Below are 25,959 nucleotides of genomic sequence, written 5' to 3'. Positions count from 1 at the left end.
TGACCAGCTACGATTGACACTCAGACTGTTCTTCAAAAACATCTTGAAATGACTCATGGTTAGAAGTTTTTGAAGTGAAAGTTGAGGTAAGGTAAACGGGAGAAGTTTTAGGATGAGCTGCTCATACATTAAAAAGAGAGTGTGTAATTCTGTTCTTGTTGTTTTTCATTTGCTCACAGGGATGACACGACATCTGAGTGCGAGTCTCTCCGCAGTCAAACATAGACATGATGGTTTTTTCATATCAGAGAAATCTGTTTTTTTTTTGTCTGTGCAGGAACTGGCTGCCCTTGTGGACTGCACAATATAGACGTCATTGAAAGAACTGTGCGTCTTTCCGTCTGGTCTCACCTTCGTGGCCATGAGGAATTTGTTCCAGTCGTCCTTGTTGGCCGTTTTGCCCACAGACGAGAACTCGATCTTATTTCTCAGCACGGGGTAGCCTGGGGGCAGAAGAGCGCAGGGTGAGGGGTGCACTGTTTGTTACAGCATCAAAGTGACCTGCAGTCAAGTGATGGAACATTTTATATCACATTCAAATGTCAGGGACAAATCCTTTGAGATGAACTACATCATTTCATGGCGGTTCCTTAAACACAGACCTCAACTAAAAGCAGATTTGGATTTGAGTCAAATTCAACCTTCTCTTTGCATCTTTACAGAAAGATACACATGTTGAATATTGTGTGTAACAAAGTGGATCGTGTTTATCAAAGCACAATCATGCATGAAGATTTCTGAAGTACCAGCACAGGGAGAGGGAACACAGTCAACAACATGGTTAATTTATTTTTATTTTTAAGTTTTTAAGTTATTTTTTTGGGGGCATTTTTGCATTTATTCAGATAGTGAAGTGAGAAAGAGACAGGAAAGTCAGGGAGGGAGAGAGAGAGAGAGAGAGGTGATGACATGCAGCAAAGGGCCACAGGTTGGCCGCTGCGGTTGGGACTAAGCCCATGTGGTCCGCGCGCTACCAAGTGAGCCACCCAGGCGCCAACAACATGGTTTATTTGATAGAAGGTAGGTAGACCTCTGAATAACCAATGACATGTTTGCTGCTTTATGGTGTTCCTTAGTATTTTTATATTTTTTTCATAAAAGAATCTTATTTCACAAAACAAGATTGAAATAATATTTTTCTTTATTATTAGTTAAAGGTTTTTTCCTGTTACATCAAACCAGTTCTCCCACAAAGAGCTTCTCGGTTTCCCTCTGATCAATTTTCAGTTTTTCAAAATTTTACCAGCTTGTGTGAGGGCCTCAACTGTCAAGTGTGTGTGTGTTTGCGCGAGTTTGCGTTTGAGTGTGTGTGTGTGTGTGTGTGTGTGTGTGTGTGTGTGTGTGTGTATTACCGGTGAGGACACAGGGCAGCGAGCGCAGGCCGGTGTTTGTAGCCACCAGCGAGGCTTCATACGAGTTCCTCTCATCTCGGGGCAGAACCTGCTCTAACCGGTGGTCCATGGAGACCATCAGCACCCAGTCACGGATCTGCTCCCGCTGGGCATCCTGTAACACACACACACACACACACACACACACACACACACACACACACACACATTATAATATAATAAATGTAAACCTGTAGTTTTTAAAAACTACTTAAAAAAATATTCAAATTCTTCCTGGAACTTACGAACCAGCACAAACCACTATGTTTGCATATGTTAGTATAGTTCACAGCTAACAAAAGCTCATAAAATCACAGTTTCTAAAATGATTCTCAATAAAACGGTGAAAATAAAAATATAGACTTTATAAGTATAGAAATATATAATTTATTTTCATTTTTTCAACTTTTAAAGAGCTGCAGATTCTCATGTCCTCAGTCATGGCTGCAGTGACTTCATGTTGCTGACTGAGGCTGCTTTTCTTATTTTTGCGATGAATGTGACATTAACTGAACCAGATCTGATTCATGTCTCAACACCAACATCAGCTCCATCTACCAGTGTGACCACAGTGTTTCCTGTGGGATGTTTAGATGTGTGTGTGTGTGTGTGTGTGTGTGGTGAGTGGAGGTGGCGTCTCACAGTGACACAGAGTTTGGTGGGAACAGGAACTTCGAAGGGGATGTCAGTGTCGATGAAGTCAGAGTGGTCCAGAGCGTCCAGGGTCCCCTCGTCAATCGCCTGGAGACAGGAATAAACCAATCAGAGATGAAAACAGATGTCTTTCTTCAGATCACACAATCATGACATCATGAAGTGACAAGAATCATGATGGAAATTGTAATATATCTATAACTTGTTCATAGTCAAACAATCCAATGATGTTGGTGAAGATTTCAGATCTCCATATATACTGGATGTCTTTTATTCATTAGACATTATCGGGCAACTAATCTACTTTTTTAACGTTTAGTAGATTTTAACTATTGAATAAATATGAAGCATTTCGATTTTTTCACATCTAGTGCACCAGATGATCCGTGATACTCACGTCACACAGATCCAGGAAGTGGTTGAGGAAGATGAAAGCCATGTTCTCCCAGCCAACAGCCTGCCAATGTAAGAGAATAAATAAATATAAAATAATAATAATGATCATCGCAATCTGGTTCAAAACTTCATGTATCTCGTCTTGCACGTACTTATCAAAGCTTTCAGAGGCAAATCATTGAATTATGAGGAGGAGGTCATGTGATGCAGGACTTGTATCTGCATCTATATATTGTATCTATATCTATCTTATATCTATGAAATGTGAAACTAGAGGTTTTTGTGTAGATTTGAAATTCCTGGAATATCATGACTTTTTAAAATGTATTTCAAACAAGGAACATGAGGGAATTTTATTATTAATTAATATCAAGGATATTTTACCATCTAGGAGAAAAGAAGAATTAAAAAAAACAACCTGTACTGTCCAATTTTTTTCACAAATGCAATTCTGCTTTTCACCTTAGTACCTTCTCTACAGTGGAGAACACATGCGAGAAACCAGGCAGGGAGAACATTTGAACTTGCACCTAAAACTAAAACTGAATAAGAGTAAATGCATAGACACTCAAAGTGTAGGAACTGCTCTCCTCCTCTGTGACGGCTGGACCCACCCTGCAGCTGAGACCAGCCTCGTAGAAAGCCTTGTCTGCAGGAACGAGCTCAGTGTGACGTAGCAGAGACACTGACAGCTTGGCTGCTACGCTGATCTGAAAACACACAGCAAAAATAAGGAATTAATTAAGAATTAATTAATTAAGAAGAACAAGAAAAACAGTTGGTAGAGAGTTGAGCTCTGATATTCAAACATTTGTGGAGAGATGCATCACAACAAATGTTTGAAAAGAAAGAAACTATTCAAGAAGGGAAACAATTTGTTTTCGTGGAAACGTTCACTTGGAATATCAAATTTAATCATGCACATGTGAATTTAGCCCATTATTTATTAAAAGTGAACTGAAATATTCTCAGTCTCAACAGGTGAGTTGCAGGTTTTCTGTAATTCCCTCTGAGTGTCTCTGTGTTATCTGTACCAGCTGCTCGACTCCTTTAGCGCCGGCTCGCGTGGCGTAGTAATGAGCGATCAGCAGCATCTGTTCAAAGTCCTCATGAGCTGGAGAATTGGCCTCGGCTGACTCGGACAAGTTCTCACACTGAAATCACATCAAACAGGCAATAACAGAAACAACTGAATTACAGGTTGGATTCTAGTTGTGGAACATTTATATTCCTGACAGGAAGAGTCTGAATTTTAAGGAATTTCCCAAATCGGTAAATTTAAAAGGAATGAATCCGGTTTGTTTTACATGAAAATGTTCATTAATTTCCGGATTAGACAGAGTCTTGACGTAATAAAGTTTTCTGGATTTTGCTGTGATTTACCAGCTGAAACAGGAAATTGCGGAGGTCGGCCCACATGCGGTAAGACTCTGGTCCATCAGTGTCAGGGAGGTTAATCAGATCCAGGAACAGGCGCTTGTAAATGTTAAAGTTCTACAAGTAAAAAAGGTGAAAAACATTTATCAGTTACACCTTCACAGGAGAAGTCTGAGGGTTCATGGTGTGGTTGTAGCTTTAACAATATGAACATGTAGAGTTGCAGCTTGAGAACAATCAGCTCAACTAACCTACACAAACTTTTGGTTTATGACTTTAAGTGTGATGTTAATATCTGGTGAAAAACTATGTGTATGTTTATTTTTGTGCATCTGCTTTCAGTAAAATGAACACAACTGGCATTAATTTGACCATTCAACAAGGTCTGACTTTGACATTTCATATTATTTCAACTTGAATTACTATAAGTTACATTTAGGAAGGAGGAGAGAGTTAGAGGAGTCTGCACCTGAGAGTTAGGTGGAGCTCCGTGCTGTATGTAGAGCTGCAGAGCCTTCGGGGCGTCCTCCTCCTTGATGAGGTGCGTGGCGTACAGAGCGATATACTTATGGAGGATCTTAAAGTTCTGACACAACACAACACAGAGATGATGAGGAACACTTACAGAACCACGGTCAACATCTAATACTGACATGTTTTTATCACCAGAAGCCTCGACTGCAGGATATTCACACTGGAGCTCCAAAAAACAATAACAAGGACAATTAAGAGTGAAAGAAACATTCTTTCCCTGATTTAAGTCTTGGAACTACACAACACAATCGACAGATTTTAATGGTGGCGACATTTTGATCGCAGCAGCTGATGGAGGAGTGACTGTGTGTGATCTATACGCCACATGAAGTCACACTGACCCTCAGGTTCACTTGGTCTCGTACCTGTTTTGATGCTGTTTCCAGACACTTCTCCCACTGGCCTCTTTCTGCGTACATGTCCAAAGCTGCCATGACATCCACACCCACCAGCTGAACACATGCACATACACACAGTTTCAGTTTTATAGAAAATAGCATGAAAAAACTGGTTTTCATTCAAAGTGTTTAAACTGAATTTAGTTTGTTCATTCTCAATGAGCAACATTTACAAAGTAAAACTTAAATTTAGCAATTTTCTCATATGGGCTGCTACAAACGGGAGGAAATTTGAACTTTATTATTTCTGAGGACTTCAGAAAGCCTGTAAGGTGACATAACTAAACTGTTGTGCTGTCAACACAGCTGTGCTGTGATCCACTTCTTTTTTTTTTTTTAAAGTATATTTTTTTGGGCTTTTGTGCCTTTATTGGACAGGATAGTGGAGAGAGACAGGAAATGGGGAGGCAGAGAGAGGGGGAATGACATGCAGTAAAAGCCGTCCGATGCGGGACTCGAACCTGGGCCAACTGCAGCGAGGACTGTAGCCTCTACACATGGGGCGCCTGCTTAGACCACTACGTCACACGACGCCCCCTGTGATCCACTTCTATGAAACAATACTAAAAGTACGAAATGGATAAAGACATGAAGACTTAAACTTACAAAATGTTTATTTTCTGTGACTTTTTTCTTTGACCACATGGATTTGACTCATCAAACTTACAGTATTACTCATAATGCGGCAGTATCTTCTGAAGAAACCACTACAGGAGGTCTGGTATGTAGACATACTTACAGAATCTACTTTGCCTTGATTCTTCAGATGCTCTTTGTACTTCTGGTCCACATAGTCCTCGTACCTGCCCAGGATCAGAGGCATGAGACAGAGTGAAATGGTTAAACAGATAACCACTGATTCTGGTAACAATTCCTTGTATTTCTGTGAGGTTAAATGTATGTTTAAGTAAGACAGTATCACATTGAAAATACCCAGCATGCCCCTTTTCTTCTAGCGTATTTGCTTATGCAGAAAAGTGAAAGGTCACTGAGGGGTTTTAAAACAAACAAATGACACAGAGGCTTTTGAAACTTGCTAAATGAACTTTTAAAATTATATATTTAGTGTCTCCGGTTTACTTTGACTTTGGAGTAGGTAAGTGTAGGTGTTTGTGCATGTACAGTGTGTGTGTGTGAACGTGTTTCTAACCTGGGCTCCAGCTCCTTGGCGACTCTCTTGGCTTTGTTCCACTCCTCACCCTCAATGAAGACATCGATCGCATCTTTGATCAGGTCCATGTTTAAGTAAAGCTCGGCAGCCTGGAACACGTGAACACAAACACAGCAGGAGGAAAATACGAGGTGAATTAAAAACCTTTATCACAAAATTCTGAATCTGGTTCATACATGTACATTTACAGCTCTTTGTTTAAAGTATAGAGTGTTCATACATTTAGTTCTTTTTTTTGTGAGCAGGTTAAAACAAGACAATTTTTGTTTTTGTACTAAGGTGAGTGTGTGTGTGTGTGTGTGTGTGTGTGTGTGTGTGTGTGTTTTCACCCACAGCGTTGTACTTCCTCAGGTGTGTGAGTCGTGGTCCGACCACCTGGACCACCTCAATTGCTCGGTCTCCACTCAGGAACTTGATGGACAACTCTGCTGCCTGGAAACACAAACACAAACAAACACACACGTTTACTAGAACCTTTGTAACAGTTTTCATTGTAATATATTTGAATAAAGGTTAAAGGTGGAAAGTGACAATTATTTCCATCATTAATTCACCATTAAATTCTTTGTTTAGGTTAATCTGATAATAGTTTGGTCTGTAATACCATCAAGAAATAAACAGGTTTGAAACCAGATGGTGATGTCGTCAGATGTCTTGATCAAATGTCCAAAACCCAAATATTTGAAATTAAAAAATATAAATTAATATAAAACAGAGAAAAACAACAAACACTCAGATCTGAGGAGCCAACAAATGTTTATGTTTTGTTTGATTATTTGATTATCAGAAAAAGTTGCAGATCATTTTCCTGTTGATCAACTAAGCATCAGCTGTAATTTGCATGATGCTGATACGCATCTTTGAAATTTAAATCAAAATAAAATCAGCTGTTAGCTTTGATTAGTCAGTACATTTAATGAGAGGATTTGGAGCCTATGACTGTTGCACAGCTGCGTAGCATCCAGGTGTTTCAATGACTGTGTGTGACTGTTTCTTTGAGAACAAGTAATTGGAATAGAATCTAATGTGCAAATCTAATGAGCCACTCCAGGAAGAAACCTATTGATTTATTTGACCTTGTGACCTTTAGTCGAACACCACCAGGAGACCAAACGTTCACATTCCCAGAGGGGGAGAAAAAAAAAACTATTGATCTGTGAGACCCTTTGACCTTTTGCCTTAGCAACACCATCAGACCGACCATTCAAATGACAGATGATCTGATCTCCATCGCTCTCAGGTCAATAACACACAATATTTGCTGTGCAACGTTATGCTCCCAGCAGAAGAAAATCTATTGATACTGGTGACACAATGACCTTTCTCCTTCCTCCAGCATCAGGGGAAATCCTGGCTGCTATCTGTTCTGTCATCCACCCACTGCAGTGCTGAGTGTGAGGAGCAGCTTATTAGTGAAATTTGATTGTTTTTATGTTTCTATTGTGTGTTGTGGGTTCATTTTTTGGTTTTAGTTGCTACTCATTGTAAGTTTTTGTCGTCATTTTCTTGTAACCACACAAGAGAAATGAAGAGATTTCAGACCACATTAACACATTAAGAAGCTGACTGTGAGCATTAGAAGGATTTTATTACAGCAGTTCTGCGGTGAATGATGTTATGAGCTGAGCCCGTTTTGGGTGATAACCAAGCAGCTGAAAACTGAAGTACCAAAAGCTACAGTTCCTCGAATGACCACTTGAGGCTGCTTCCAAAAGCGAGTCAACCCCCACAGTCAAAGTGAAACTGTTTTTACTGGCGACCCATTATCACTGATTTAACATTTGAAAACATGTTAAAATCACATGTGAAATGTGTGGAACACATGTGCTGGCACATTGGAAACGTGGTTTTGGAACATTTTGGTGGTGTAATGTGTGAGGCCGTGTAAAGTCCCATGTGAAACCCATGTACACAGTTTGTTGTTGTTTGTTTGCATGTTTGTCAGTTCTCACATTACTGCGCTTGTTGAAAACTTCGAAAATCTGAAGTATTTGTGACATGTCACAACATGTGGTAACATGTTTTCCACGTGCTCTACATGGTACCACATGTTGAGGTGGTACCATGTGACATGTGTGATCAAATGTAGGAAACAAGTGTCCACATGTGGAATGACCACATGGGACATGTGAACATGGGAAATTCATGTGGTTTTTCTGTCAGAACAAAATAGTTACTGATTGATTTTCAGTCCTGTATGACGCTGAGGGGAACTGTTGTAAACATTTTAGACAGTCTTTTTACCTTCATCCAGCACTTCTCCATCAGCGCCGTGTTGGAGTCGTCCTTCACCTTCAGGTAACACTCCACGGCCCGGGAGTGTTCACCTGACTGCTCCCACTCCCTGGCCTGTTCCAGCAGACCCTCCACACCCCTGCAACAACCAGCAAACACACACCATCACACAAGGAGACAGAGACAAATTCATTTCATGAGGTTCATCAAAGGTAGCACACTGTCAAAAACAAGGCACTATTAAACACATTATAAATCCTGAATGAAAGACTCTTGATATCTGAGCCGATCGGCAACAAAGCAGTCATCTTGCTTTGATTTAAAATCTGTAATAATAAGAGTAATTTAATTCTTCCAACTTGCAAAAAATAGAGAAAAACCCAAGAAAAAAAAGATGAGGCATAATTACACAATGCACTGCACTGTTATTTATGCTGTAAACATACAGAGACAAAGCGTTTGCATCATATTTATTGGTCATTTTTTTCCACTTTTTCCATAACTGTCTTTGAAAAGGGGTTAACACTTATTTTCACTCCAGCTGGGTTGTAATAAATGCGGGAAACACACATTCAAATCCATAACTCTCTCTGTCTGGATTACACCTCAGATTTCAAGATTTTTCCCTGCATCATGACTCACGGGAACTATGTCCACAGTTTGTCCTTTTTAATCACTCAGGATATTTATTTCTCCACCTTGTTCTTGTCCTTGATTTCTGTCTTTGTCATTAACTCATATTTCAGTGAGATTAAAGTTATGTGCATCCTCAAGTTGACCAAGAAATTATCTATTAACCAACTAAACTTTGATCATGAGTACAGGAAATATAAGGCCTTGCACCTCTCACTTTCACCCTCCTCATCGTTGGTTTCCACTGGTAACTTTTGATGTTTTCTCCCACAGGTCATTAAAGAGGGAGAAGCGAAGGGTGGAGGAGAGGAGCTGCATGCTGCTGGTTTAGTGCTAACGAGCTATTCCTTGTTGGGAGTTTCACTTTGGGATAACACATGAGCTGTGTTTAATAAAGCATCAAACTGACTCTCTGTGCATAGATGATACTGGTGGAGAGAGTCTGTGAAATGTTCACAGTGGTTTTTATGGTTTGCCTCTGGTTTTTCAGGAGGTTTGTTAATAACATAACAACATAAAACTCACTTAAAATAATGTCCCACAAGTACCGAACATCTGATTTATAATTATGAATTTTACAGCATTCTGGACTCAAATAAAATAAATGACTGTTATAAGAAACGAGACCCACAGAGTTCTTTGATTCTTTTATCTTAATCTCACCGGATTCCCTTCTTGGAGGTCTCCTTCTCGTACTCCTCTTGGAGCATGGAGAGCTTGTTGGGGAGATACTCCTTACAGATACGCATGGCATCACTCCACATGTCTGCATCCTAAGAAACACAAATATGCAACACATACAGAATAAATAAAAGAAGATGGATCATCCGTGTCTATGATCTGAATATAAAACGAGAGAGGCTCAGAACATTTCGAAACTCTTCTCGTGTTGTTTTCTCTAAAGCCAGTTTGGCTCTTTCTAGTCACCTTGTAATATTTAACAGCCAGTTCGGGTCTCTGGGCTCGGAGCAGGAAGGCTTCAGCCTTCTGGAAATCTTTCTGTTCAAAGCAGAACTTGGCTTGGCCGACCAGAACCTCAGACACACTCTCTGGATCGTGGCCCTCAGCCACCCGCTGCGCGTTGGCCCAGTCCTTGTTGTGGACATACCTGGAAGTTTACACACACACACAAACCTAAAAAAACCAAACCTAAAAATGTCCTTTTTTTAGGATAAGTTCACACCCTATGTCAACTCCAGGGAAAGTGACATGAACTCTCTTTAAAACTTTGTGTTAAAAATTAGTTGATGACCAGCAGCTGACTGACATGAACTGAAGACAGAGGCTATCTTTAAATCAGTTTAAAAACATAAGCTATCCTTTGAGAAATGGTCACCATAATATTAAAACTGATTTTTTTGGCCAGGTGGGAGAAACAAGTTGTAAACACAAGTTATGATAGCTGCTGCTTTTAATTCTTGACTTTGCTGCTTTGTTCCTTGGTTTTTACCTTCTGTCTTTTGTCTGTTTCATTGATTGTTGATTGTTTATAATTCTCCCTGTTAGAGACACTTTGTCTCTTTTCATGGTGTCTTTTATTGCTTTGTTCTGTTTTCATGTATGTGCAGCGCTTTGCAACTCTGTTTAGAAAAGTGATATGTAAATAAAGTTATTATAACATCATCACTTTTTAAAAAGTTATTCTTTTGGGCGTTTTTGCATTCTGACAGGACAGTGAGAGACAGAGAGGAGGGTCAGGGAGAGAGAGAGGGAGCAAAGGGCCGTGGGTCGGACTCGAACCCATAGCCACTGCGGTTAGGACTGAGCCTATGTGACACAGGCTCTAGGTGAGCCACCGAGGCGCCTATGCCTGACATGTTAGAAAACAATTGCTTTTCAACACATCCAGCAGTTACACAGCAACATCATCTTATATTTTGAGCTGTGTTTGTGTCTAATTCTCACTCTCTTTAGCTATTTAGCTGCTAAATGCTTCACTGTGTTAACCAGCTAATCTCAAACAGCAGAAAAAAGGTTTTGGTTTTAAACTAAGCAATGAACTAAAATTCAATATACAGCTCCATATTATATTATTATCATAAATCATCTGATGATTTCTGTAGCTTATAAAAACGTTGACTATAGCAGCTTTTAGTGTGTGGGATTTGTAGTAACTGGGTAGAACTATGGATAAAGCAGAAGTATGTACCTTTAAGGTCACTTAAAGACTGTTGAGTTGAATTCCCTGACGTTACAAGTGAATGAACTTCCATCAACAGTCAGTATCAGGCTGATGCATCTGTATATACTGTAAATCTACTGTACCTCTAATTATAACATCTGATCAGCTGATAGAAACACAGTGCATCATCTTCAGTACTCACATGAACACAGCTTCTTTGGGTTTTCCTGCTTTGATGAACTCAACTTCTGCCTCAGGAAACTTTCCCTGGAAGATGAAACCATGGCAGAGTTTGGGATTAGCACTAAAACTCCAAACCTCACATGTAGGGGTTTGACAATTCTCAGTTTGAGCATGAGCAGAAATTAAACGTAGAAAGACTTCTGATTAATGAGAGGTAAATGTGTTGGACTGAAATCTGTTCAAATGTAGCGTACGGACTCTGCTAGGAGCCCGATGTGTGTCAACTTAAGGAAAATTCTGTTTTTTATGAGTTTGGCTCTATTCTGAAGTTCTGTCCATCATTTCATAACCAAGAGGAAAGATGGACAAAGATACGACTGAGGGTGTATAAGTGTTTCTGTAGCAGGTATTTTTGAGATGATGTGGTCTGTGGAGGTGAAATAAAGCAGACAGGTCACTGTATGTAGCAGGATGGTGGTGGACTTACCTCATCTTCCAGGTATATGGCGTGTTTAAGGTGGATTTCAGGAATCTTCTCCTTACATGAAAGACGGGCCAAATCAAAGGCAAAGTCAAATGAGCTGGAGACAAGAGGAAGACATCGAAATCAAATCAAGACAGATTTGACTTTACAGTGATGTCCTGTACAATTTATATACATAATCTATAAACATGATTTGGTAACTAACTCATATTAAAGCCAGCAGCACATACTCTGCTGTAATTTTCCTCTTGATATATTTAGCCCAATATTTTCATATTTCATTTTTTTTTAAAAATGGGACTCAGTGACTCAAACAGAATTAAAATGTTCTCAAGATGGAATTAAATGAAAATGCATGACAGTGAATGTTGGGTCTGTGTGTTGTAATGCAGCTCACAAGTTGTTTGACGCAGACTCAATGGCGTATTCCATGAGGCCAAACTTGTTGAGCAGCTTCACGGCCGCCTCTCCTCCCAGGCTCCTGGCCCACAGGTAGGCCACCTGCTTCTGGGCTCCAGCCCCGCCGTGACTCTTTGCCACCTGTCTCACACACACACAGATATATTTATACATATATATATATATATATATACATACAGTATATACATGTATTGCAATAGGAGTCATTCAGTGGTGTGGCTCCCTGGCACCTTTACCACAGATAATCAAGGGAAAAACAACTGATTAAAACTTTAAGTCTCCTTGTTTTACATTTATAAGTATATGAACATTTAACAGATGAGTTATAACACACTATAATGTAGCTGTGAACAGTTATAATATAAGTTATAATATTCTAAGTGTTTATTACAGTATTTGTCAACAATCGTCACACATTTTATATGATTACTGTGTTTTATTTGTTTATACACAGCTTCCACTAATTGGTGTGAGCAGGATGAGTTAAAGTTGCTAACAAATACATTAATTAACATTTATACCTGTTTATAGCTACATTACACTGTGATATAAATGCTATTATTATGCTACTATAAATGCTAAAAAAGGAGAGTAAACGATATTATACAAAGGATAAAACTATAAAATATCTATATATATATATATATTTATATTTGGCTTGTTTTTTTTTCAAACTCTAATTAAGCCATCATGTGTTTATGTTATTACAGCACATTTCACATTATTTTGGTGGGATAAGCTTTTGTTTTTCGTTGATGCTATGGGAAGCAACTGATATAAATCAAAAGACCATATTTAACATCTTATAAGTCACTTTCATGTAACTGTGTCTCTAACCTCACTTTAATTTATGTATTATGTTTTATTTATTTGTAATATAAAGTCTGGAACATCTCCACCACCTGAGCTACAGTGTTACATAACTCACAGTGTTACATAACTGACACATCAATGGTGTTATTTACTTTTTATCACCAACAAGTCAAAGGTAGATGAACAGTGACTGTCAGGGATGAACTGTGACGAGTGAAAACATCTGCTGTGTGTGTCGAAGTTTAAGGCTTTAAAATAAACAATGACAGTTCAGACATTTGGTATAAAAAAAAGTCTACTTACTATATCTGTGTGTTTGAATTGGGATTAACAGCTAGAAAACCAATCAAATAAAATGTGAGTGTATGTACCCTGTATGCATCCTCCCACATGTCATTGACTCTGTACATGTGGACAGCAGCTTTCCACTCCTCAGCCTCCATGAAGTGGTACTCGGCCTCTGAGAACCTGGACTCGGCCTCCAACTCCTGCAATTATACCATACATATCAACCTAATATCCAATACACATAAAGTACTTGAAGTACCATTTAGGGAATATGGTAACAAAGCTTTATCAGCACTCTGAGATACTGCAAAAAAAAGAAAATTGTTGATAAAGAAAAGGCAGTTAATGATGAAACTCTATTGAATTTCTTATGAATCATCTTTGCTGCAGCTGTCTGAAGCCTGAAAGCGACCAGAGCTGGACACAACTAAAAGGTTGTAAAATTAGCCATGTATGTCATCTAATTTAGTTTGCATCAAAGAAATTTGTTTTACCTCATTGGCTTCAAAACTTCAGCATTCACAGCAAAATTTTTAATTTCGGGACATTTCTAATTATGTGTAGTGTAAAGCACTGCTGGGCAGTTCTCACAAGATAATTGGACAACCACAAAACTGTGAACACACTCATTTGTCTACTGTTACATAAGAAACTTGGATGAAGTTATACTGGTGCCAGTACTGGAGCACTATCTGAGTTCATGACAAGCTTTTCAGATGAGAGACCTCATTCACTGCTGCCTGAATGTTGCTGATGAAGATGATGACGCCGTGACAACAGCCCCTCCGCTGCTTTCTAACTGATCTCAGATGAGCTACAAGAATGTGAAGATGCTGGGATCTGTTCTTTGTTTCATCTACAAGTAATTAAACAGGCAAACTAAGTACATGTAAGTTAAATATTCAAATGACCACCACAATGAAACTTCCATTTATGAACACTGCTTTTGCATTTTTGATTTTCCTATTAATTCTTAAGCCTTGTTCTAGACCTTCAAGCCTTGTTCTCTAAATCACTTTCAGGAAAACACAAAGAGAAAATTGCACACTAAAAAAACAACTTTTGTGTTTGATTTGTCTAACTCAAAAGTTTCTCTCCCATCACTTACACTGAAAGCATGTTGAGAAGAGATCTCTTCAAAGGGATATATGGATCTCTTAAAGGGGCTATATGAACGTTTTCTCTGCCACTGAACACGGGAGTAGCTGCTGGTGATGGTCCCTCGCCAAGAGCTTCAGCCATTGTGTTAAAATACATCATCTGAGTATCGCTACTTCTTTAGGCCAGACTGGACACTGTAGTGACTTGGTATCAGTCTGTCAGGACAGTCTGGCCAGGCTGGAGCTAGCTGATTAGCATGCTAGCTTCTAGAAGAAAAGAAGTTACAGAAATAGAAGCAAAAAAGAGGGCTGCTTTCCACCTCTGGAGACAGATCTTGGTGAGAAAAGGAATGAAGTTTGATGCTGAACTCACAACGTTTCTTCTGTGAATATGGGCACCAGACTATTGTTTACAGACAGAATAGACAAATTATGAACCTATTAAAATAAACTGTTTCTGTTAACCACAATGCAGCTTTCAATTGACAATGATTAGGGTGGGACTGATTCATCCTTGGTAACTGATGGGTTAGAGAAAATAAACAAAATAATAAAATTAATAATAATAATGATAATAAATAAAAATAACCCAACCTCTCAACTATAAATGGGCCGACATGAACACAATGTCTGACTGAATTAATGAAGTGAAATGAAACAGCAGTTTAGTCTGATTATCAGGCTAATGCTTGAGTTTTTGGGAACTTTCACAAAATCTTATATTGTTGCTCTCCGTGTTGGTGTTGAAACTCCATTATTATCTGTGGAGTTGATCACAGTGAGCTGTACCTTGGCCAGGTGGAGGTGGGTCTCAGTCAGCAGGTCGGGGTGATGTTTGGCCACCAGGCGGATAACATCATCAAACATCCGGTTTTTCTTGTACATGGTGATGGCGAGGTCAAGCTGCTTCACTGTGGCAAACAGCCTGTATGCACGCATGCACACACACGCGCACACACACACACACACACACACACACACACACACACACACACACACACACACAGGTAAGCGTGAAGAACTGTAGGTCCCATACAGTCTAAAGGTAGATCAGAAGAGAGGCTCAGAGCCTGCTCTCTTCTGATTGGCTCACTGACCTGTTGTTACTAGAGCTCCAGAGAGAAGCCTGAGAGAGAAGAAGTAAAACTAACCCTAACCCTTAAAACCACAAATATATCTTCTTATGGATCAGTACTTCAAATAAAACACTGGAAAAAGTGTTAAACATGGACCTTTAAGATGTTTGAGCGTCAAAGACAGAAGAGAGGACTAAAGTAGCACATTGCATCAGTAAAACAGTCTAGAAACGACGGAAAATCAGACAGCCAAGTGAAAACGTAGGCTGTAATTATAACCTTTTAACAGTCAGATACTCTTTTTATTCTTCCTCTTGCTGTAACTGAGGTCAGAAATGACTTCAAACAAGTCATGTTCGTTTGCCTCACTCCATCTTCATGCTGCCAGCAGCCACTGAAGAAACAAACGGCTATAAATATAGTGATCTGCATTTACCTCTCAGCCTCTTTCAACTTCCCGTCTCCCTCCAGCTCCTGAGCTCTGCTGATATACAGCGCCATAACCTCCTCCTCTGTCATACACTCCACTGCCAGCTGTAGACAAAACACATCAAAACAACAACAACAACCTTATTCATTTCTCTGTATTACAATTAGACTGATATCTGGGGATGAAATCTCCCTTTTGTTAAACATAATCTAAATAACGTAAGATGAGATGATACATACATTTGTGTTTTCAAGAGAGATTTTGGGCCTTGAAATATATTACAATTCAATGTGAATTTTTACACTTGTGTTTGTAGTTTGTGATACTGACCTTATGAGCCTCCTCCCAGCGTCCTGCTGTGGTGTACATGTCTATGGCATCTTTAATGTGACCTCCTTTCACAAATAATTGTTCTGCCACCTACAGGCCACAGACACACACAAAAAAACACCCAACATACACTTCAAAATATCGAATAAGATGTTAAAATCACAAACTCATATTCCAAAATAGTTTATATTTAATAATATACTGCAATCTTATGTCCAGAGTACATTATTATGTTGAAAACACATTTCTTCAGAGTAAACATATATAAAACAAGTTCAAGAACAGCTACATGTGCTAATAGCAACATAAAGAGTTGTGTGATTTGTTGCCACAGTGTGTAACTGTTCAGAGAAGGAAAATGAAACCGATTTTTGCTCCACAAAAGTAAAAGGTATATTCAGTTCAACCTGTAATAACACTGACGTCAGTGAAACAAATGCTTTCGCCTGTTCTGATTAAAAAACGTTTAGTCATTGTTTTTCTATTGAAAACACAGGTATGCAGAGCTTCCTCCATTGTTTAAGTTTGCACTGAATTTCACTTTCCTGCATCTTCCGCGAGTTGGAGAGCAAAGAGCTTGTTATCTTAATTACTTTCTGTGAATGTGCCCATAGAGCAAACAGACTGAAATAGCCTGCTATTTTCAGAGGCTGGCGGTCTGTGGAGGCTGTTTGGCTCAGCTGAGCTCATCAGAATAAGCAGAGCGCCTCATCGCTATCATCTCTCCGTTCTTTGTATCTATACCAGATTCCTCTCCTTCTCTTCCTCATTTCAACAGCCCTGTATTTTTGGTATTTAGGCAACTATTAAAACTATTGTTACAACCAGCCAACCTGTCGTTATTGCCAAAACACCCTTGAGCACACAACCCACGCTGCTCCTCAGAGACTGCACTAAAGTTGATCCTGAGTTCTGACTTCTGGGAGTTTTGTGTGTGTGTTTGTGTGTGTGTGTGTGTGTGTGTGTGTGTGTGTGTGTGTGTGCATGTGTATCATGGGTGACTGTATATATCCCTGAGAAATGTGCAGAAATTGATTGCCAGTGGCAAAATGTCACTGCATACTTTATCCCTCTGGCTGTCTTCAGTATTGAGGGAGCAAAACCAACCTGCTAACGTGCTAACCTGAACACAAAACCAAATGTAGCAGCATTTAGTCAGCAGTCAAAGTGAATATCTGAGAGCCAATGAAGAGAAGTCCAATTTAGGGTACCACTAATATGTGAACATGTTAGCAAGCGGTTGCTTATCTACATCCAGCAGACAAAGAACAACATTATCATTCATTTTGAGTCTTGTTTCTGGACACCTGACAAACAGAAATCCAGGTTTCACTTTTCTTTTGGCTCTATTTTTGGGCTCCTCCTACACTTGAAGAAAGACTCTGCTTGCACTCTAGCTGAATGTTCTACAATACTCACCAGCTGCTCTCAACCTGTGTCTGTCAGCTGTTTGGTAGTGAGGAGGTGGCATACAGTCACTTTATCAGAGCTTTTTCTCTGGGAACCACTACCTGCTGCTGCTGGATGTATAGCTGATGAGTGGAGATAGTGAACCAAAACAACTGCTGAAAACAGATGCTAAAATGCTAACACTAATGCAAATAATTTTCTATGGGCTCATCTTCATGAGCAATGCCTTTCACATTACATGTAGTCACTTCATAGATCGTAAAAACAAAGTAGATTTGTTCAAATTAACCAAATGATGTTTCTGTTTATATACACTCAACAAGTCTTTCTTGCAAATCCTCCGCAAGCTAGCCAAACAACTCCACACACTATTAAACAGTGGCACATACAAATCAAGTGTAACTTCCAGTGCAGCTGTGACCAACACTTTGATCAGCTGATCTGTTAAAGTACCACAGGTATAAGACCAGAGGACACCTGTCCTCTTGATGAGCAGAAAATCACACTTACCTGGAAATACGAATATGCTTTTATAAACTGGAGTCACATTTAGCTAAGTAACTAAGAACATTTACTTAAGTAATATACTTAAGAACAGTTTACTTGAGTATTCACATTTTCTGTGACTTTATACTTGACCTGCTATACTTTAGACTCCACTAAAACCACTCGATGCCTTATGTTACTAAATACTTTGCAGGTTCAGATCAATAAAACAAAAATATAATCAACAAAAATAATAAGGTATTATTATAGGTAAAGATAAGATTTTATTAATCTCCAAGGAGAAAATCACAAGCTACTCAACAGTAAATAAAATCTTTAAAATAAGCCCCAACTTTACCTGCTGCAACTTTAAAGTAATGATCTCTTTAAAGTATCAATAATTATAATCCAATATGATAATTATAATATGATATGATATGTATATTACTCTGTAATGTACCATTCTGCATAATTAGCACTTACTTTCAATACACTTTGAAGGCAGTACTTTTGTACTTTTACTTCAATAAAGTTTAGAAGATCTGAATTCTACTTCTGCTCCCTCCATCCCTCCATCCCCCTCTCTCACCTCATAGTCCTGCATGGAGGCGTAGTACTGAGCTATCTTCACGTAGTATTTCCCTGCTGATGGATCCTCCTGTAACTCCAGGATGTGTACGGCTTTCTTCCACTGACGAGCTGCGATGGCCGCCTCGATGGCTTTCAGCGAGCAGCTAAGAGGAAAAACAACAAATACATTTTATTTTGCATGTGTGCGAGTGGTGTGTGTGTAGGCATCAATTTCCATGACATATCTCTGAAATGTAGATTATATGTTGTGTTCCTCCACCAGTTAAAGAATATTGGACACAATGGGCAAACAGCAACTTTGGTTGAGGTTAAAGTTAAACTTTTTCAGTTTCAGAGGATTTTTTTAACTTGGAAAAATAAAAATCTGGCTGCTCATTATCCGTCTTTATTTGGTATTTTTTGGGCATTACTATCACCATATTTAAAGATGTCCCTTCTCATCTCTCTCATGGTCCTGGTGATGATTTAAAGAATTGTTGGCTATCTCTGTTGGATTGTTTTTTTGTGTTATTTTTCCTCCTCTCCATCTGTCCATATCTTTGTCTCATGAGTCCTCTCTCTCCATCTCTCTTCTACACTACATACCCTGCTTCAATGAAGTGGTTGATGGCGGCGTCCATCTGTTTCTGCTGGACCAGGTAGTCCCCCCAGGCCTCCTCCAGTTTCACCACCTCGGCAGGGAAGGTGAGACGAGCCAGCTCCACCGCTACAGGAAGCAGGAAGAAGAAACTTAATATCCAAACATGACTTCTGTATATTACCTACACCCGAAACATCCAGCTGTTGTCCGACATCTTTTCACAGAGATGACAGATGTTTGAGATTAGATGTATATCAGATCCTTTAAAGGATAAAGCTGGTTATCTCTTCGTTATCTTTTTCTTACTGTCAACAAATAAATCTAAAATAAATCTTATTCCTCCGTGTCATGAAGCTCCACTGTCCAAGAACTACTAAAGCAAACCAGTGAGCACATGTAGTTTATTTTGAGTCAATCCCATATACCCTGTCCTGCTGCAGCTGAGGATAGTCCCCAATAGAGAGACCATTTCCTCCAGTTTCAGTAGTGTTTGCTAAATGCAGTGGCCCAGCTGAAATTATTGAGCCTTTAAAAAAATGTAACTATATATTTCTGACCTTGTTTTTTTAAAGATTTACATCTGCAACAAATGACCTCAGCCCAAGTTGGAGAGTATTGACAGACGGACTAAAACGCTTGATATTTTCATGAGTATGTATCTTAAAAAACAACCTAAAAAACATTTTTTTGTAATCAAGTCCAATAAAAACTGGTCAATACATGCTACAGAACTGCGGATGTACCTTTCCTGAAGGCACCTCCTTTGCAGTAGCACTCCAGAGCTCTCTGGTTGTTTCTGATCGTCTCATACAGATCTCCTGCCTGGTCAGAAGAGACAGAGACAAATCAGTTTATTATGATTCATTCAAACAACAGGGCTGAATTTCTCACACACACTTTTTGAGCATGGGAACCATTGCTGGGAATGTACAATAATAATAATAATAATAATAATCATCAACAATAATAATAATATCTTTATTGTCCATGGATGTAGACATTTGCCTTTGGCTTCACTGACTGGTTAAAACATATCATTGTAACTCACAAACAATAAACACATAATCAATTAACACAACATGCACAGTACAGACAAAAAAAATGGACATGATTCCAGTGCGAATGATGATCACGACTTTAACAAAGTTATCACATTTGGTATTAAGGACTTTCTGTTAATGTTCTTGGTTGCTGTTGCGGCTCGACAGCATCTTCCCGAGGGCAGTTTTGTGAATTCCTTAAAAAGGGGATGAACAGGATCAGCATCAGTTTGTGGAGCTTTCTGTTCCACCTGCATTCTATATATACACTCCAGTTGTTTCTGCTCTTTCCCAATAACATTACTGGCTGTGTAATCCTGTCAGTCTGTTTTTATTCTTAGACCCCAGGTGTCCATAGCCTGTACACATATTACTGAATGTGGACACACATACATCTGGTCTGGAGCTGTTTTTCATGGCTTAGCACCAATTAAGAGAAATCTGGATATTTCAGACAATAATGTAAATCCAACCCTTTCCTGTTAAAACATGACAGTGTTCACAAAGAAATGGTGGAAGACCTTGACTGGCCTGCACACAGCCCTGACCTCAACCCCATCCAACTGGAACAGACTGTGACTGTGAGCTAGATCTCATCACCCAGCGTCACTAATGCTCATCTTCCATTTCTTTCAGTAGCTTTTCAAACTTGCCAACAGCAATATACAGTGGGACAATACAGCATCCATGCAAGATACAGAAAATAGACTGAAAGTCTGCAGGACATTTTGGCTACTGCAAGTTAAACTCACACATTACCAGCATCCACATCAACCTTCAAACACCTCAACTGATGAAACCCTACACCATCAGGGTACAAAAACAAGTTTCACTCCGAGGTTTTGTTCTCTCTTTCCGAGCCTCGTTCTCACCTGTTACATAAACACAGATGGCTATAAAAAAAAAAAAAGAATCGCCAAAAAGCTACAGAAAAAGACACAAAGAAACAGACAGATGGAGGGAGACAGAAAAAACTAAAACTGTTGTTCCTCTACTGATACCTCTCCTCTCCTGGCATCTGTTAGGAGAGGAGAGGAACATGAGATGAGGTGGGAAGACAGCAGCACAGAAAAGTCAGAACAGAGGAGCAGAAAGAACATTTCACTGGTATAAATTATATAAATCTCTTTATTAAAAGATAAAGAGAATCCACTCACCCTCTCGTAAAACTCTCCCTTGATCAGACTGGCAGCGATGCGACTGACGGTGTCGCTGTTGTTTGTGATCTCCGGCCGGCTGATGGCCAGACGTGCAGCTTTCGCAGGGAGTCCGGCCTTCAGGTACAGATTGATGGCTCCCTGGAAGTCTCCATCGCTCTCCTTCACCTCACCGGCCTTCTCGTCCTGACCCGTCTCCGTCAACCACTGGTAGTAGCTCACACGCAGGCTGTCCAGCTCTGGGTGGCCCTGCAGTCAGAATGTGGGGTTGTTTAAATTTAAGACATAGATTCACATTTAGTGCTTGAAAATCACTTGACGAATAATTAACAGAATTAATCAGCAACGCTTTTGATAATCAATTGTTACAGTCAAAAATGACAAACATTTGTTGGTTGCTTCATCTCAAATGTGAGGAATTGCTGCTTTTCTCTGTCTTATCATTGTAAACTGAAAATCTTTGAGTCAAAATAATCAAGATGAGGATGTCTCTTTGAGCTGTGGGAAACTGTGAGGGGTAGCTGACTGATAATATTTTAAATCAAAAAATGATTAATGAACAGATTAATTCATAATGAAAATAATTGCTACTTCTACAAAGAAACAAATCAACTGCAGCTGGTGCAAATTTTGCCACTTAATGTTGATTTAACAAAGAAAAACTCCCAATACTACACTGATCCTGAGCTGCATCAGCTCTCATGTGAGGTTACAATGGAGCATTAACAAGTTTTTATTGTCCGAAGAGAGCAAAGACTAGAGATGCAGATCCAAAATCCTCAAAAATGTAACTCTGACCAAACAAAGGTGGACTAAAGGTGAGGACCTGACGAGTTCATTATGAGTCAAGTCCTCTGGGTTCGATAAGGAATCAGGTCTGTTGTAAGCTGGATGTCTAACTCGTCTAACTGCAAGTAGAACAGAGAACGCAGGCTGAATGCCTTTACAGCTGAAAAGTGTAAGTATAGTCAGTTCATTATTACCTTGGCTTCAGCCACAGCAATGCAGTCATCCCACATGTGGAGCTCCTGGTACATCTCTATGGCTTCATCAATGGCATTCTGCAGTAAAACAGAAAAATATTGAATCCTGCAAAAATGTATAATAATTCAAATCACAAGTTTGGCCTCTGTAAGTAGTAAAACCATTATGTTTAGAGTACTACCAGTTCTCTAAACTGTTGGACCAATCACAAGCATGCTAACATTAACTAGTCAATGTACAGTGAATGTTTCAGGATGTAGTTGTTTACCAACAGATGAACAAACTGGATTTTAATTTCAAATAAAAATTTACTTTTGAAATCACAATAGTTCAAGAACATGACCTGCTGAGTGTTTGGATCTTTAGTTTTTTCTAAAATCTGAAATCCATTGATAGTGAATTCTATATTTTAAACAAAGTATGAACAAGTCTTATTTTAAATGCCTCATTGCATAATTTTCACCCAACTTTTGGAAGCAGGTGCGAACATGAGGTTTGGTTGAATGCGAGCATGGCACTGACCTGCTCCATGAAGTGCATCTCAGCCATTTTGAAGTTCTTATCCAGCATGGCCACATGGGCCTGGACTTGGTAGAACGCAGTCCCATCTCCTCCCTGGTCAGTGGAAACACGCAGATTAAAACACAAACTAAAACTCATTTTAAACTGTGCAGCAACAAAATGTAGTTTATCAGAAAAATATAAACGTTTTGTGACATTTGAAGAGCTGCATTTGTACAAAATGTGTTTTTATACAGAGATGAATACAAATGAGTAATTTCTCTCTGTGAATTGAATTTGATATCCATAGGGTGAATATCACTCCCCCCACCTCTACTGTGCACCTCCCCTGCCCCTCCTTGGATGTTGAATTGTTTTAAACCGATATCAATGCAGGATCTGGAAAAACTGTGTCACTTATGAAACCCTCATCTAGCCCCCTTGATATTATCCCGACAAAACTGCTTAAAGATACCATAGAGTCAATCGGCCCTGCACTGCTGACCATTATCAATAGCTCCCTGACCTCTGGAATTGTACCAGATCTTTTTAAAACTGTGTTCAACCGCTGATGAAAGGAACTGGCTTAGATCCCACAGACCTAAAAAATTTCAGAACTGACTTTTATATACAAAATCCTAAAAAAGACAGTACTGGACCAAGTATTACCTGATCTTAATAACAACAATATTTTCAAGAAGTTCCAATCTGGTTTCCGCTAGCTACACAGCACCGACACTGCCCTCCTTGGAGTCACAAACGATCTACTTATGGCTGCAGACTCTGGTGCATGTTCTGTATTAATACTTCCTGACCTTAGTGCAGCTTTCAATACTGTCGACCATTCAGTCCTCATAGTCAGACTAAAACAGTGGGGGGGGAAACTGTAACTGTAATTTAGCAAACAGAATTTTTTGTTTCTGTCAGTGAACTTACTTCACAAACTGCTCAGTCTTTACATGGAAAACCACAAGGATCAATGTTGGGACCTTTTCTGTTCACCCTGTAAATGTTACCCCTGGACCGCCATCACAACATCTCCTTCCATAGCTAAGCATATGATACACAGCTGTATCTGTCTTTCAAATCCTCTGACACCAGTAAATTAACTTTAGACATAGCTGTCTAGGTGACATAAAAAAACTGTAAGTACCAAAACTTCTCATTATTGGACTCAAACATGTCTCAAAACAAATACAGCCACTCTTTGCCCCCCTCACCCCCAATATATAGTCAGCTACAAAAATCTGGGCGTTATCCTGGACTGTGAACTCAGCTTAGAACAACATGTAAAGACAGTAGTCCGGTCATGTTTTTATGAACTGAGGAATATTTCCAAAATTAGATCAGTTCTGTCTTCTAGCAACACGGAGAAATGTATACACGCTCTTATATCTGTACTGTAATGTTTTTTACATCCCTGAACAATGGAGCTATTGGACAGCTCCAAATTGTTCAAAACTCGGCAGCTGGAGTATTAACCAAAACTAAGTGATCCTCACACATCACACCAGTCTTGGCTACACTGCATTGGCTTCCCATCTCTTTTAAAGTGCTTTTAATTACATACACGGCTCTACATAATCTGGTACCGGAGTATATAACTGAGCTCCTTACACCATACTGTCCGAACAGGCCCCTCAGGTCTGCTAGTCTGGGCCTTCTCACTACTCCAGAGTCCAGTTTAAAAACAAAGGGTGATCAAGACTCTGGAACAGCCTTCCACTGAGCATCAGCTCAGCTGACTGTTGTTATTATGGAACAGCTTTTACAAACAACTGATCACTACACTTCTGGCCATTTTCTTTCTTTGAGAGTTTTTATCTTTTAATTTCTTTCATCGAGTGTCAGCGTGAGAGTGTATGTGTATGTGCTTGTGTACATGTACGTGTATGTATGTATGTTTGTATGCATATGCACTTGTTTTTCGTTATCTATCTTTTGAAATTGTTTTTAATGTTGACTGTTTTTGAATTTTCTTCACCTTTGGAAAGCACTTTGTGCTTTTGCTTGAAAAGCGCTCTATAAATAAAATTATCATTATCATTATTATTATTATTATTAATAAATTGTGAAGCAATCACTGATATTCATCAAAACGAATTTCATTAATATTGATTTTTAGTGGAGATGCAGTGAAGAGCATAAATCTTTCACACAAATACTGAATTATTCAGGATTTGCTGTGTGAAAATGGTCACATTTAAAGCAATTGAATATCAGTGTAGATTATTAATCAGTATCAACCTCTAAGCCCTTCTGTCTTTTGTGCAGCAGCGTATTTGGTGAGTGTAGAGATGTGAAACGCACCATCTCATTGGACACTTTGTCGGCAATCTGGTTCGTTTGGTGCAGGAAACGAACAGTGGAGACGTCACCCAACGCAGCAAAACACCTACAACATAACAGAGGAAGAAAACCATGAAGGAAGTGTTCATCACAGTGAAGCTTGAAGGTAAAACTGGCTGGTCAAAGCTCCGAAAAACTGTTTGCTTAATGAACTGAGATAAATGAGAGCTTTTGTCTAATTAGCTTTTGGATTTGCAGCAGTCTGAGGGGCTGAAATGAAAAGGCACATCTTAGCATTTGGCCACTTTATTGCCAACTCTCTCTGAACAGTTGCATCAGATTAATGAACGAGTCATGAAAGAAAAAAGAAAAGTTAAAAAACTCCCTCTGTCTAACTCTTTCTTGCTTCCTGCCCTCATTAACATCACTTCCCTCCCTCATTAACATTACCCACTCCAGACAAAACCATTTCTCTCCCCGATTTCATGATTTATGCAAATCAAGCTGATGCCTAACGAACAGGATATGCATTATTAATGACACAGAATTCAAATTTGAAAAGTTTCTCAAAACAGAGGGAAATAAAGATGGAGAGAGGGAGAGAGAGAGAGAGAAAATGCTTATGATAGAAATTTTTTAAAAACTGTCTGATGATTAATGAAGTTAGAGGAGGAGGTCAGGCAGGGACGCAGCCATCTGCTATGTGTGTATGTGTGTGTGTGTGTGTGTGTGTGTGTGTGTGTGTGTGTTTCATTCCAGGTGACGAAGGTGCCCTTGTTGTCTCCATTCTCTCCGGTCTCGGAGATAAGTCTCTGTTACAGTGACGACTGATACAGAATGTAATTAGTTCAGAGGCACAAACAGCAGTTTGAAAGACCTTTGTGTG

At 39.3% G+C, this 25,959-nt stretch overlaps 1 protein-coding gene across 1 annotated transcript in view; it reads right to left on the bottom strand.

The window, feature by feature from the left end:
* Positions 1–25,959, bottom strand: part of ift172 (intraflagellar transport 172) — a 46,004-nt gene that overhangs the window by 3,300 nt on the left and 16,745 nt on the right. Inside the window, exons 19-47 of the mRNA XM_023430287.2 lie at positions 25,095–25,232; positions 22,806–22,898; positions 22,283–22,360; positions 21,300–21,548; positions 19,846–19,924; positions 19,108–19,228; positions 18,521–18,665; positions 16,036–16,125; positions 15,712–15,809; positions 14,989–15,124; positions 13,183–13,299; positions 11,976–12,118; positions 11,582–11,675; positions 11,114–11,178; positions 9,717–9,897; positions 9,453–9,562; positions 8,166–8,295; positions 6,255–6,353; positions 5,901–6,010; positions 5,490–5,553; positions 4,718–4,804; positions 4,288–4,404; positions 3,825–3,935; positions 3,476–3,595; positions 3,056–3,151; positions 2,443–2,502; positions 2,034–2,132; positions 1,353–1,506; positions 352–443 (exon numbers count right to left, since the gene is read on the bottom strand). Coding sequence (XP_023286055.1) covers positions 352–443; positions 1,353–1,506; positions 2,034–2,132; positions 2,443–2,502; positions 3,056–3,151; positions 3,476–3,595; positions 3,825–3,935; positions 4,288–4,404; positions 4,718–4,804; positions 5,490–5,553; positions 5,901–6,010; positions 6,255–6,353; positions 8,166–8,295; positions 9,453–9,562; positions 9,717–9,897; positions 11,114–11,178; positions 11,582–11,675; positions 11,976–12,118; positions 13,183–13,299; positions 14,989–15,124; positions 15,712–15,809; positions 16,036–16,125; positions 18,521–18,665; positions 19,108–19,228; positions 19,846–19,924; positions 21,300–21,548; positions 22,283–22,360; positions 22,806–22,898; positions 25,095–25,232 — 3,276 coding nt within the window. The remainder of the gene's footprint in view (positions 1–351; positions 444–1,352; positions 1,507–2,033; positions 2,133–2,442; positions 2,503–3,055; positions 3,152–3,475; positions 3,596–3,824; positions 3,936–4,287; positions 4,405–4,717; positions 4,805–5,489; positions 5,554–5,900; positions 6,011–6,254; positions 6,354–8,165; positions 8,296–9,452; positions 9,563–9,716; positions 9,898–11,113; positions 11,179–11,581; positions 11,676–11,975; positions 12,119–13,182; positions 13,300–14,988; positions 15,125–15,711; positions 15,810–16,035; positions 16,126–18,520; positions 18,666–19,107; positions 19,229–19,845; positions 19,925–21,299; positions 21,549–22,282; positions 22,361–22,805; positions 22,899–25,094; positions 25,233–25,959) is intronic.

This window comes from Seriola lalandi, unplaced genomic scaffold (assembly GCF_002814215.2).
Source record: "Seriola lalandi dorsalis isolate HSWRI2012SDOR001 ecotype SW California unplaced genomic scaffold, Sedor1 jcf7180002054901, whole genome shotgun sequence".
NCBI lineage: Eukaryota > Metazoa > Chordata > Actinopteri > Carangiformes > Carangidae > Seriola > Seriola lalandi.
The sequence above is the reverse complement of the archived record's forward strand: the minus strand, read 5'-3'. Positions and strand labels throughout refer to the sequence as shown.